The 14,465-nt window shown below is 44.9% G+C and overlaps 1 protein-coding gene across 1 annotated transcript in view; it reads left to right on the top strand.

Annotated features, from left to right (window-relative positions):
* Positions 1–13,771, top strand: part of atr (ATR serine/threonine kinase) — a 28,933-nt gene extending 15,162 nt beyond the window's left edge. The window contains exons 27-47 of the mRNA XM_061242911.1: positions 171–378; positions 782–960; positions 1,289–1,453; positions 2,439–2,530; positions 2,876–2,967; positions 3,100–3,277; positions 3,538–3,732; positions 4,195–4,354; positions 4,759–4,938; positions 5,847–5,989; positions 6,188–6,285; positions 6,915–7,147; positions 7,720–7,854; positions 8,199–8,399; positions 8,686–8,829; positions 9,151–9,301; positions 9,704–9,860; positions 9,967–10,120; positions 10,842–10,993; positions 12,044–12,149; positions 13,029–13,771. Of these exons, the coding sequence (XP_061098895.1) occupies positions 171–378; positions 782–960; positions 1,289–1,453; positions 2,439–2,530; positions 2,876–2,967; positions 3,100–3,277; positions 3,538–3,732; positions 4,195–4,354; positions 4,759–4,938; positions 5,847–5,989; positions 6,188–6,285; positions 6,915–7,147; positions 7,720–7,854; positions 8,199–8,399; positions 8,686–8,829; positions 9,151–9,301; positions 9,704–9,860; positions 9,967–10,120; positions 10,842–10,993; positions 12,044–12,149; positions 13,029–13,202 (3,297 nt within the window). The 3' untranslated portion in view covers positions 13,203–13,771. The remainder of the gene's footprint in view (positions 1–170; positions 379–781; positions 961–1,288; positions 1,454–2,438; positions 2,531–2,875; positions 2,968–3,099; positions 3,278–3,537; positions 3,733–4,194; positions 4,355–4,758; positions 4,939–5,846; positions 5,990–6,187; positions 6,286–6,914; positions 7,148–7,719; positions 7,855–8,198; positions 8,400–8,685; positions 8,830–9,150; positions 9,302–9,703; positions 9,861–9,966; positions 10,121–10,841; positions 10,994–12,043; positions 12,150–13,028) is intronic.
* The last annotated feature ends 694 nt before the right edge of the window (positions 13,772–14,465 follow it).

Consider the following 14,465-nt stretch of genomic DNA (forward strand, 5'->3'; position numbering starts at 1 on the left):
ATAAAAAAGATTGCTAGATGTTTATTTTCATACATTTATATAGCTACAGATGGTAAAGCTAACCCCACATGACACCTTTGTATGCATCTTGATTTTGTACAGGACTTCTGAAAATATAGCATTATGTTTATTTCATCATGAAGCTCCGAGCTCTCTGTCGCCCACTGCAGGTGAATAAGGAGATCATGGCCGTGCTGAAGGAGGACGACGCGCGCATGGTCCGGCCTCAGGAGAGCGAGTCTGGGCTTAGCCAGCTCAGCACCCAGACGGTCTTCTCCTTGCTAGACCACCTGACCCAGTGGGCCCGCCACAAGCTACAGGCCCTGAACACGGTGCGGACAGGCGGACGGTCCTCCCGCGATCAGGCCCCTCAGAGCGGTGAGTGCCATTACCATTACTGCATTTGACTGAACTGAATTACAAATATGTAATTTGGTCAAATACGTAATTGATTCGGATTCGAATAGTACTACGCTACACTGTACTAGTCTGGTGTTTCGGGACCACAATACTCACAGACAACACCGTCTGGTCCTCTTGTTTGGCACAATTGTACCAGGCCAGATCAATCGAGCACAGAAAAGTATTTGAACCCAAAATAATTACATATTTGACCCAGGTCTGAATGGAATGTTATCGGTGGTGTGTAACTCTTGTAATACGGCTGGCTGCAGTTTCCCCAGGCCCCTGGATTTTATGGGAACGCAATGTTTAAAGCACTTAAAAGCACTTGAGACGGTGACTTGGCTTCGAGTGAGAACCCAGCTTTTCCGTGTTTCAGACTCGGGGCTGGAGGACGGAGAGTACCAGAGCGTGGTGTCCTTTCTCCACTGCATCCCTCAGGATGTGCTGGCCAAGGCCTCCTTCCGCTCCAGGGCCTACACGCGCGCCGTAATGCACTTTGAGTCCTTCATCATCGAGAAGAAGCAGAATATCCAGGACCACCTCACCTTCCTGCAGGTACAGCATCAGTGTAACACTGCATGTGCAGTGTACACTGTCTGCTGTGTAAGAGGTGGAGTGAGCGTACAGGGGCAAAGTACAAACTGGTTCTGTTTTTTAAAGTAAATTGAGTAACTGCAAACTTATTTCTGCAAAACCAGGAAAAATATTGTGAATAAAGAATTATAACATAACCTTAAAAGAGTTGTAATTTAATAGGTTGACTATATTCTCACTTTTCTTGTGTTATTTCTCCAACATTCCATCATTAATAACAATACGTTCCCAATGCCACAGAAAAAATATATATCCTTGACTATCCTTGGTCTGCGATTGGTCCCGACAGGCCCTGTACGCAGCCATGCACGAGCCGGACGGGGTGCGCGGGGTTAACGCTCTGCGGAAGGAGGAGCCCTCGCTGCGGGAGCAGATCCTGGAGCACGAGAGCATCGGCCTGCTCCGCGACGCCACCGCCTGCTACGACCGCGCCATCCAGCTGGAGTCTGACCAGGTACAGCGCCCCCTGCTGGCCCTGTGCAGGCCTGCAGTCCGTCCCCACCACTAACCGGCCCATCCACTCTTTCTGTCAGTGAAATAATGTACACAGTACTTCCACAGCTACCACAGTAAGCCTTGGTGTTATTGAGCACAGTGAATTTTGCCTGTTGCCTTCTCCATATTGTTCCGGACAACTGCTAAACCCTCAATCTCTCTCTATCTGCCAATCACAGTACACAGTGGTAGTCAAAAGTATTTTCTAAGGATGTGACTAGCAGGCCTGCAGATACTATTTTTGAGAGAGTCAAAGGGCCTCTAGACAGCTGTGGGCAGCTGTGCTACATTGGCCTGGTGCCAGCCTACCAATGAATGGGAATGTGGGTGGCATTAAGACGGTTTTTTACTTTGCTGCATTGGACAGTGAACAGCAGAGATGGTTACAGATCTAAATGGTAAATAAAGTACCATTGTGATGAGTCAAACACTTGGCTGGATGGGGGGATTCATATATAGGATGAGAGTCAGCTGGCCACTGCACCACACAATCTCCCTTTAACCTTGTTATTTTTTATCATCAAACAGCATAGGCCCCTATTTATTTTCTTCTGGAAGACTGACTTTGTTTTCACTGTATTTTGTTAATGAATGGTACCGTTAACAGGACCCTCTTTACATGCATATTTGTACATTGTATGTGCGCACATGTAAACATTTACAAGACAATAGGCTCAAGCCTGTGTAGGTTTGAGTGCCTCCAAACCAAGTTGTGGGAGCTACAGCCCACAGGCTGGGGTCAGCTCTGGTCTTGGCCTCAGAAAGCCTGCTGTGCCTCACCCAGGTCGGTAATATACAGTGGGGGTGCTGGAAGTCAACCTACCCCCTGGTTGTTAAAACGATTCTGGTTCTGGTTCAAATCATCATCAATTACAAGGTACAGATGTTGTGTGCTGTTAACAGGTTCTTCTCCATCCATCCCTCTTCTTTCCCGATTTGCATAGATTGCACATTATCACGGGGTGATGAAGTCCATGTTGGGACTTGGACAGCTCTCGACAGTCATTACTCAAGTCAGCGGCGTGCTTGCTAACAGGTACCTGTCAGTGTTTCACTCACTTATCATTACGCTGTGCTCCTTCCTCATGTGGGGGGTGTTACAGGTCTGCTTCTACTAACTTTCAGCAAACATTAGACCTTTTTAGACATTCAGCATTTCTTAATCCGGGGCTAAGCATTCACTCTGGTTAATTTGGCACTGTGCTTGGGGACATTTCTGGGGCTAGCCCATGGCTAAGGACGGGGCTAGCCCACTTTAGAATGTGCAAGTGTGAACACTCACTTAGCCCAGGGCTAAAATCTATCTTTGCCCAAGGCTATAGACCTACATGAATAGACCTATTAAGGTCAGTTATAATTTATTTTTCTGTTTGTCGGAAAGGCCGCAGTGGAAATCCGAACTGAACACATACAGGGTAGAGGCTGCCTGGAAGCTCACCCAGTGGGACCTTCTGGAGGACTACTTGGCTTCAGGTGACAGGCACTGCGCTTTTGTTTTTATGCCAGTGGTACTTTACTTTTAGTTTTGTGCCTGGCAATACCATCTGAGAAAATACACCTCTCCGTTGTCTTTAGGATTTCGTATTTATTACATTTGTTGTGTAGATCGAAAGTCCAACACGTGGAGCCTGAGGCAGGGCCAGATGCTGCTGGCTGCCAAGAAGAGGGACTCTGAAGCTTTTTACGAGAAGCTGAAAATCATCCGGAAGGAGCAGGTGGTGCCTCTGTCGGCCGCAAGCTTCGAGTGCGGGACGTATCAGCGGGGATACGAGTACATCATAAGGTACTGACTAAAGCACTAAATAAACATTACTGATTACGGTACCAGTTAGAACAGAGCCTGGCTGCAGGCAGAGGTCTCGTAGCGTAGATGTAGGACGAGATGATGTTTGTGTAACTCCCGCTAATGAATCGTGGCGTGGCACTGATTGTGCTTGCGCGTGAAGCCTTCCCACGCACTCCACCATGGAGTGCTGGTTGGCCTATAGCCTGGGTTTGTCTCACACTGGGGAGGTTCTGATTGGCTGTTTCTGTGGAGACCAGGCTGCACATGCTGAGTGAATTGGAGCACGCCTTCACAGACCTGGAGAAGCAGTGGCAGAAAGGGCCAGGGCCGGGGCCACGGGATAGGGAGCAGACACTCAACTGGCAGGCCAGGCTGGAGATGACCCAGAACTCCTTCAGGGCCAAGGAGCCCATCCTCGCCCTCCGCAGGGCCATGCTCAGCTTGAGGGAGGGGTAAGGAACCCACACCACTACCGGATACACTACTAGTAGTAGTAGGATTTGTTACTGCTTAGCAATCACAGACTGGGGACTGGGGACTTATGTGTCAGATTGAGTAATTAAGTTAGCACCTAAAGGTTTCCCCATTGGTTCTTGAATCTTGTTTTGGAATAATAATAATTAAAGTTTGTTTGTATCCAAAATGTATTGATTTACTGATGAGAATATAAGAATGGTTCATTTAAAGGCTTTGAGGACTTGTCCTTGCCCTAAAGGTTCTTCAAAAGTGGTTGAATTTTGCATGTAAAGCTGAGCTTGTTCCTCAGCACCGTAGTATAACATTCATTAATTCTATATTGTAGACTTTCAGGTAAAAGAAAGCTTTTTGAACCTAGTTCCACTTGTCGTAGAGGGTTGTGAGCGTATCAGCAGGCCTGTGGTCAGCGCGTGACTGAGTGTGATGTGTGGGCGCAGGGAGGCGTACGGGGACGTAGTGGCTGAGTGCTGGCTCCAGAGTGCCCGTGTGTCCAGGAGGGCCGGCCACCACCAGACGGCCTTCAACGCTCTGCTCAACGCAGAGAACTCCCGTCTGTCCGAGCTGTTCGTGGAGAAGGCCAAGTGGCTGTGGTTCAAGGTATCTCAGCTCTCTCCCCTCTGGCAAAATAATCCCAAAACTTCTCTGGGAAATGGCGCGCTGGACCGGATAACTTTTTTTCCTGATAATCATGTTTCACAGTAATATAACCTTGGAGTTGTCTTGTCTAATTATATGTTGATTAAAAATAATTTGACTGAAGGGCACCGCTTGGCTTTTCTATAAAAAACAATTAGCGGTTACCTGTAATTCGATGTACTGTATAGCCCTTTTGGGGAAAACTGTGAAAAGTCTGTGTCAGCTTAATGGAAGTAAGGAAGTAATTTAGTTGTACGTGCCAGGTGTTCTCTGAGCCATTAATATCTGCTGTCCTAAATCACCATCATTTCGGAGCGGAGAGCTTCTAAGTGTTCCCTATGAGAGCCCCTGTCCTTTTTGCCCAGGGGGACGTGCACAAGGCGCTGATCGTCCTTCAGAAGGGGGTGCAGCAGTGTTTCCCTGATGACCAGCCGCTCACAGACCCCAAGAGCATCCAGATCAAGGGCCGGGCCATGCTGCTGGTTGGCCGTCTGATGGAGGAAACCGCCAACTTTGAGAGCAACGCCATCATGAAAGCCTATAGGGTAACGCTGTGTTTGTGTGCGTGTGTGTACGTGTTCATGTTTTGTGTGTGTGTGTGTACGTGTGTGTGTACGTGTTCATGTTTTGTGTGTGTGTGTGTGTATGTGTGTGTATGTATGTGTGTGCCTGTGTGATTGTACATGAATGTTTGCTCAGTGAGCAGTTTATTAGGTAACACCAGCGTGTTAATGCAAATATGTAATCAGCCAATCATGTGGCTGCAACTAAATGCATAAAAGCATGCAGATGTGGTCAAGCTGTTTTTTAGACCAAATATCAGAATGGGGATGAATGGAATGGAATGATTGTTGGTCCCAGACAGGGTGGTTTGTGTATCTCAGTAACCGCTGATCTCCTGGGAATTTCATGCACAACAGTCTCTAGAGTTTGTAGAGAATGGTGCAAAAACCAAAAAACATGAAGTGAGCAGCAGTTCTGCGGGCAGAAACAAGTTGTTAATGAGGGCAGTCAGGAGAGAAGGGCCAGACTGCTCCAAGCTGACTGTAGCGCAAATAACCACACATTACAACAGTGGTCAAACCTCTAGGTGAATAGGCTACAGCAGCAGAAGTCTAATAAAAAGTGAGGGTGAGGGTGTTTGGTGTGACACGGTCTGAAATCATGCTGAGAAACCTTGGATGTACTTGATGAAATAATTTATTAACTCAGCTTGCTGGTTTTATGAACAGACAGGAATGCTTACAGAAAATGTCTCTTCACATTAACAAAAAATAGATTGTTTTCTTGGCTTGAGTGTTTCGTTCTGGCAGGGAAAGAAGCAGGTGGTAAATAAAAAATTGGCAGTGGCACTATCTGGGGGAAAAGCCTGACTGTCGAGGACACAAACCTCATTGGTAGTGGGATGGGAGGTGCTGACCAGTGAAGTGCACTTAAATCTTTCCCAATCTAGGATGTGACCACCCTGCTGCCAGAATGGGAGGATGGAAACTTCTATCTGGCCAAGTACTACGACAAACTGATGCCCATGGTCACCGACAACAAGCTGGAGAAACAGGGCAATCTGATTCGCTACATCGTCACCTTTTTTGGAAAGCAAGTGCAAACGAATGTGTTTATTATGTGTGCTTAATCCTGTTTAATTTAGACCTTTAGATGTTTTGTAATAAACAGGATTAACTAAAGGCAGCTAAATTAAAACTATGCCATATAGTATTTGTATGACATTTCATAAATACGGATTTATTGAAGAATATTCCTGCTTAATTAAGTGTGTATCCTCTTCTTTTGTAGGGCGCTACAGTTTGGGAATCAGTACATATACCAGGCAATGCCCCGAATGCTCTCTCTGTGGCTGGACTTCGGTGCAAAAGTTTATGAATGGGAAAAAGGTAATAAAAAACAACAATAAAAAAGGTTCCCACTTGCCCAAGGTGTTGATATTATTGTTGCTGCTAAATTCTAACAATTCTCAATGATTTGTGCTTTGCTCAAGGTTCACTAATACATCATCAACACCTTAACATGACATTTAAATTCAGGTTCAGCAGCGCATTATTTACAACTGTTCCAGGTTTGTTAAATAAAACTGCAGACATTTTGCTTGAGGTTCTGGGAGTTTCTGAACTTGATGTGGGCTATTAAACCTCTAAATGAAGAACTCCAGTGACCTGGAATGATGGACTCTACTGTATGTTCACACATTTTCCAACTTTCATCATGGTACTTACAGAATACATACAGAGTATGTTTCATACATGTTAAATGATCAGTGAAATGTAACCTACAGGGTCATTTCGGTAGTGAGAAAAGAGAGACGCTTGGTTATCTCAGAAATAGGTGGGGCTGTCGAGCACTATGAATGACTGTGATGTAAACCATTGTCTGGTTTCTCTACAATGAGCAGTTTTCATTGGTCTTGATTCGAAAGCAGCCAGACTTAGAGCGCACAAAGCTTCATTTTTGCAACCAAACCAGGTCCAAACCGCCGTTTAATTCCACACTTTTCGCTCTCGAACAGCTGGGCGCTCCGACCGCCTCCAGATGCGGCAAGACCTGACCAAGATAAACGCAGCCGTCATTGAGCACACCGCCAACCTGTCGCCCTACCAGTTCCTGACCGCCTTCTCTCAGCTCATCTCCCGCATCTGCCACTCCAACGACGAGGTCTTCTCCGTGCTGCTGGAGATCGTGGCCAAGGTCTTCCTCGCCTACCCACAGCAGGCCATGTGGATGATGACCGCTGTGTCCAAGGTCTGCTCTCTCCAATAGTCATACAGTATTTAATGTTACTCTTTATATGCTATGTATTAGCATATAAACATAGCATATTACCAAAAACTCTGTTGTTGACACTTCCTATATGTTTAACAAATAACTCACGACAGGCAGTGGTATATTGTAATTTTATCACAGCTAAGGGGCCTAATGTTCAGCGGAGGGTTGCAACCCCCCATAGCTGTGGTAAAATTACAATATACCACATCCTGGAGTGAGTTATTGCTTTAATAAAACGGTTACCAAATATGAAGATATAAATATTATAGACACATTAATTAAAAGCTTTTTTTAAATGTATTTTTTTATCACTACTATGGGGGTTGTGAACAATATACCACTGCCTGTTGTGAGTTATTGCTTAAATATTGTACTTTTCAATTTATAATATACAATTTATTTCATAATGTGCTATGCCATATAATGCAATTCCATTTTTGGAAGTATGGTGTAATGTGAAATACTAATAATGATAGTGTTATATGTATAAATGTTTGTATATTTGCTAGTTTTATGTATTGACTTGCATTTGTGTTGTGGGTTGGCAGTCCTCATATCCGACCCGTATGAACCGATGTAAAGAGATCCTGATGAAGGCGACCAGCCTGAAAGAGTCTCTGGGGAAGTTCATCGGTGATGCTGCCCGGCTGACCGACAAACTGCTGGAGCTCTGCAACAAACCTGTAAGAAACCTCCCTTCATCATACGCGCGTTCGGATTTTGGTATTACACGGGTGTTCAGAAATCTCACATGTCCAGCAGCTGTGTAGAGGCTCCACAGTGGCTCTACACAGTTTTGTGCAAATCTACATAGCCACGCTAGTGTTGACTTACCTTATTGCACAGCACTGAGCAGATAACCGGCTTCCCCTAGGTATAATTGTACTAAGTGAAGCTGAAATAAAGTTGCTAATGTCTCTGACTTAGAGCTGGTCTCATTACTGTACAGAGGTGAGCTGGATGCTGGGTACATAGGACTACAGGGATGAGAGGTAGCAGGTTCTGGAAGGTTCTGCTGTGTTTTCAGGTGGATGGGAACAGCAGCACGCTCAGCATGAGTGTCCATTTTAAGATGCTGAAGCGGCTGGTGGAGGAGCCCACCTTCAGCCAGATCCTCATCCCCCTGCAGTCCGTGCTCATCCCCACACTGCCCTCTACTGGCGGGGCCAACCCTGGCCATGACGCCTTCCCCGGCCACTGGGTCTACCTGGCAGGTTTCGATGACAGCGTGAGTCCCCAGAGACACCTTCCCTGCATTTACCATCATGAGAGAGAGCTACCATCAATCTTTTGACACTTTTAGTTTAGTTTTGAAGATTTTCATCTTCAAAATCCCATACCAAGGCACCATCATGTCATGTAATTATTTTCAAGTTATATATATTGTAATGTTTGTGTTCTGTAATACCTGCAGATTGCTAATATCCAGTATACAGTGTACATATTTCTATGTGCAAAATGACAAACTCCTCTAGTCTAGATGAGAGATTGTACCCTGCTTATTTCCTTCGAAGGTGGAGATCCTGCCCTCTCTCCAGAAGCCCAAGAAGATCGCTCTGAAAGGCTCGGACGGGAAGTCCTACACCATGATGTGCAAACCCAAGGATGACCTGAGGAAGGACTGCAGACTGATGGAGTTCAACTGCCTAATCAACAAGGTAACACTGCAACAGGGGTCTGGTGGGTGTGCTTGTGTCCTGACACTGAATGATTCAGGTATATCCACATCAAATATCCAATTGTTTTGGATTTAAATACTTTTCTACACTTTACTGAGCTTGACCGGTGCATCAGAGCCTATGAAACACTCTCATCAAACAAGATCAATCACAGAAAAGTATTTGAATCCAAAACGGTAACGTATTTGACCCAGGTCCAATCAACATTCAAGTATCGTATTGCACTTGGTCAAAGTCAGGAGCCGCAACTGGACTGGTCACAGATGAGTGTTTATGATAGTCATTCTCTCTGTGTTTCAGTGTCTGAGGAAGGATGCAGAGTCCAGGAGGAGGGAGCTCCACATTCGGACGTATGCGGTCATCCCACTCAACGAAGAGTGCGGCATCATCGAGTGGGTCAACAACACTGCCGGCCTGCGCCACATCCTCACCAAACTCTACAAGGAGAAGGGTACTGTTTGCTTAACAATTCACACTACATACACCTTTACACCTTTACATACTATCAGTTTATACAAACTGATTAAGTTCAAGAGTACAACAGTAGTGCCCTACCTGTGATTCAAACATGCAATCTCTGAATTAATTGCACAGGTCCATGTCCACTATATTGCACCACCACCAATATAGTGGACATGGACCTGGGTCAAATGCGTAATTGCTCTTGCCTGGTGTAGTTCAGCCAACCAAGAAATCAAGAAGTAGGGGTTTGCGCTCTGAGAGTATTTCATAGGTTCAAATACACCAGACAAGCTCAGTAAAGTGTAGAGAAGTATTCGAATCCAAAACAATTCTGTATTTGGCCCAGGTCTGACCACTGTACTATTAGCTGATGGTATGATCTTCATTTCAGGCATCTATCTGTCTGGGAAGGAGTTACGCAAATACATTCTCCCCAAATCAGCCTCAAACAAGGAGAGGCTGAAGCTGCACAAGGAGGTCCTCCTTGCCCGTCATCCTCCAGTCTTTCATGAGTGGTTCCTCAGGACTTTCCCGGACCCCACTTCATGGTAAATTACACCGCACACTGCACACCATTTTGAGTGAAGTTTTGGGAATGCATGGCACCCGCAAACCGTGACGTCATGTCAAGACATGTATGCTTGTCAATCTCAGGTACAGCAGCAGATCTGCTTACTGCCGCTCTACTGCTGTGATGTCTATGGTGGGGTATATCCTGGGACTGGGAGACCGTCACGGAGAGAACATCCTGTTCGACTCCCTCACTGGAGAATCCGTGCACGTCGACTTCAACTGCCTTTTCAACAAGGTGTGTGTGTGTGTGTGTGTGTGTGTCCAGCATTTTTGCCTCCATATTCGGATTTATTTATTCAGAATGTAGTTGCACAAGTTTCTTCCAGACTGAGTTAATATTATATGAAACAGGTGTTTGGTTAACATTCATTTGAAGAGATGATGTACAGTGGTTTAAAGGAGTCACGTTGATATTACGAATGCCCTCTTACAGTGCTCTACTTTGTTTCATTATTATCTGATTGAGGGAAATTTATGTGACAAATATTTACAGTAGTTTCTTACCTTGTAGTGTAAATTTGGAAAATGTATTACACTCTCTATATAAGGACGAAGACATTTAAAAATTAAACTAAGGTAAAGTCTACAGCCAAGTTTATTATGACACCTATATTGGTGCACAATAGGGAGGTAAAGCGGCTGTTTTGGGAACAATACTTCTGGTATACTGCTCTCTATTAAATAGAGTGCCGAAACCTAAATATAAGCAAACTCTGTAACAGTGAAGTCTGTTAATTTGCAGATGACCTGGAGCCTTGCAATTTTGTGTTTGTAGAACGCTTTATCTGCTTATATGAAGTTGTTGTTGCCGTCTATGATGAAATCCGCTTGCATAGCACTTAGCAGTGTACTGGAAATTCCATTAAGTGATGCAAAAATGCCATTTTTTTAAGCTACAATGGTGGGGTTGACAATCTCACGCACACACTGTCCCTAACACCTCCCTCTTGGGGTAGGGGGAGACGTTTGATGTGCCTGAGGTGGTCCCCTTCCGCCTCACCCAGAACATGGTTCATGCCATGGGCCCCATGGGCACAGAGGGGCTCTTCAGACAGGCCTGTGAAGTCACCATCCGACTGATGAGGGATCAGAGGGAGCCGCTCATGAGGTATGATTCCGGTTGGAGACGTTTAACCGCAGCTTCCCCTCTTAGTGAGCTGAAGTGAATCTTCAACCACAAAGATGTTTTGTGTATCACTTGGGTCGCGGCTACATAGTGGTGTTGCTTGAGACTAACTGTCTCCCACCACACCCTCCGCTTCACTGTACAGTGAGTTTAACATGCTACTTACTTGAAGTTCATTCAGAGTATGTACACTCAGTGAGCACTTTATTAGGTATTTATTAGACTTATTTTTCAGACTTATTGGTCTTCCGTTGCTGTAGCCTATCCACTTCGAGGTTTGACGTGTTGTGTGTTCAGAGATGCTCTTCTGCATAACACTGTTGTATTGTAATGCATGGTTATTTCAGTAGATTCAGCAGTTTCTGAGATACTCAAACCACCCTGTCTGGCACCAACAATCATTCCATGGTCAAAGTCACTTGGATCACATTTCTTCCCCATTCTGACATTTGGTCTGAACAACAGCTGAACCTCTTGGCCACATCTGCATGCTTCTATGCATTTAGTTGCTGCCACATGATGATTTAAATATTTGCATTAACAAGCTGGTGTACAGTTCTACCTAATAAATGACTCACTGAGTGTATGTTTAAGATTGTAATGTAAAGCAAAGTTGTATATAAGCATAAACTAACCATCAACTGTATAATTTGTTATTCATTACATTACATTACACATTATTTGGCTGACGCTTTTATCCAAAGTGACTTACAGTTGATTAGACTAAGCAGGAGACAGTCCTCCCCTGGACCAATGCAGGGTTAAGGGCCTTGCTCAAGGACCCAACAGCTGTGCAGATCTTATCGCGGCTACCTCCAAACCATCTACCTTGCCGGTCCCAGTCATGTACCTTAACCACTACGCTACAGGCTGCCCCTACACATATCATGTATTTTCTCCTTAACAAATCACCTTAAAAGGATATACTTCCCTTTGGACGCAAAACTCCTCAGTATTGGATCATATTTTATTACCGGTTTGCCCAGTAGGGGCCTTTTAAGCGGTTGCCGCGGTTCTTTTTCCTCCCTGCAGCGTCTTAAAGACATTTCTTCATGACCCCCTGGTGGAGTGGAGCAAGCCTGTTAAAGGAACATCCAAAACGCAAGCCAACGAGTCCGGGGAGATCCTGAACGAGAAGGTACCGAGCTGCCCGATTCCCTGTGCTAGCTGACATTTCTCTCTTTTTAGGAGGCGGGGGTTTAAACCAGGGAACAATATTTGTGTGTACTGTAGAAATTGTTGACACTGGGCTGAGTAAACAAAGTCTTTTTAGTATTACTAACACTTTTTAACCACATTTCGTCTGGGTTTTTTAACAACTTTGTAAAATCCATGGCCACAGGCTGTTGCTTGCATATTGAGGTCATGCTCTGGCCTTGGAGAACCATAGGGTATGTCGGTTTTTGCTTTCATCTCCTAATCAGTTATAGCTATGAAATTAGGTGAGATTACTTTCGAGGGTTAATAGTCCCACAGTGGCACTTTGTGTAAAATGGCCATGCCAGGGCTGGCTGTGACCAGCAGACCCAAAGGACAGTGGCCATAGCATATCGTGGAGAGGGAGGCTTGCAATCAGTTGGATTTTCCCCATCTCATCACACAAGATTGACTCTTCTGGTCACTGGGATTCCTGCAATCGTCCTGCTCCAGCTGCCTAAGTACTGTCCCAACCACAGAGCTCAGCTAATATACTGCAGCGTGAGAACCTACAGTTGGCACTTCAGAAAATGGCTGTGCTTGTCTGTGCCCTCCTGAATTGACAGACTTAGGTGCCCAGGTGTGCAAAGCTTGTAGAGACTTACCCAAGAAGACTCAAAGCTGTAATTGCTGCCAAAGGGGCTTCTACAAAGTACTAAATTAAGGGTTTGTATACTTCTGTAAATGAGATATTTCAGTTTTTGATGTTTAATAAACTATCACTTGCTGCAGTTCCACAAATCAGGCAAGTAATCCTACCAAATACATAGTTAGCCTGAATGTAAAATATGCATGGCTAATATCTGCACTTCCTCTTCAGGCCAAAACCCACGTCCTGGACATCGAACAGCGCCTCCAGGGAGTGATAAAGAGCAGGAACAAGGTGTTGGGTCTTCCCCTGTCCATCGAGGGCCATGTCCATTACCTCATACAGGAAGCCACGGATGACAAGAATCTGTGTCAGATGTACCTGGGCTGGGGGCCCTATCTGTGACCAGCGGTACTGCACCACTTTACAGCAGACCCACGGAATGTGCAATGTATGCTGATGCTGAAATTCTCACTGTGGAGTCTTGTCTCATTGTACTGTACCTTTTTATACAAAATATCTATTACATCTGTTTCGGTTGCTTAAACATTTGTGGGATGGGAAATATGCCTTGGGGGAAATATGTGAGTATTAGCTGCATTGAATGTAGTATTGTCTATAAACATAACAGAATATAATGTTGGGGGTGCTGTGAGTCCCAGGCTGCAAAGCTAACACTGACTGAATTTGGCCTATGCCTGTTGTCTTGTTCTGACTTCTAAGGTCAGCATGTTTGTTACACGTCATAAGAGCATTAACACTTTGTTGCCTTGGATAGCAGCGCTGAGAAGGCTGTTCCAAGCAGGTTTTGCTTATTAGAGCCCCCTCACATGTCTTAATTTTCCTGTGAAATATTGTTATTATAAAAGGAAACAATAAATGGAGCGGCAATAGCAACGGTGATGTATATAGGTTATGTATATTTTTTGTGTTGCACTGAAAATTAAAATATTTCTTCACTTTTGTGAATTTTATTAATCTTACCGTTCTTGCCTGGAAAGTGTACATTATGTGCAGTACGTCATAGCAGATACATGTGCATAAGCGTTGTGTTGTGTAGTCCAAACCACTCACTGACTGCTTAGGCTATCTGTGGTGTTATTTCGCAAATGCACGTATTTTACCCATCTAGCCGTCTGTACATTGCTTCTCTGCTGCTGCAACGACCTGGTGAACGCAGACACTGTCACGCTTAATGAACAGGTCGCGCGCGAAATGAATAATCCAGGTTTGTGTTTTCTGGGATGAGGACGTTACCGCGCTTCGAGTTCGTCTGATTGACTAGTTGCAGCCTTGCAGCCACTGATACTATCCCTCCGGCGTAATGTGGGATCATTAGCCTTTAAAATGGAATGTAGTTGAGCTCGCAGGCAGCCTTCTGTGAAATTGTAACACGAGAAACGTTCAGAAATACGTGGCTCCAAATTATTGATTTGCACTGTAGTAGGCTACGGTAGCGTCCCTAACCAGACGTAATTTATCCTAAATATAGACTGTTCTTTACTGTACGAAGACTGCTCTGCTTAATAATTTAGCGGGACGGCTATAGAATGTGCGTCTTTTTGGAATCTTGAGGACGTGATGTGCATCTTTTCTTATCCATCATTTACTCCATTTTTTTAATTGGAGGCATGTGCAATTTTTTCGACAACGTCGAGGAAGAGGACC

The sequence above is a fragment of the Conger conger genome, chromosome 5, assembly GCF_963514075.1.
Source record: "Conger conger chromosome 5, fConCon1.1, whole genome shotgun sequence".
Taxonomy (NCBI): domain Eukaryota; kingdom Metazoa; phylum Chordata; class Actinopteri; order Anguilliformes; family Congridae; genus Conger; species Conger conger.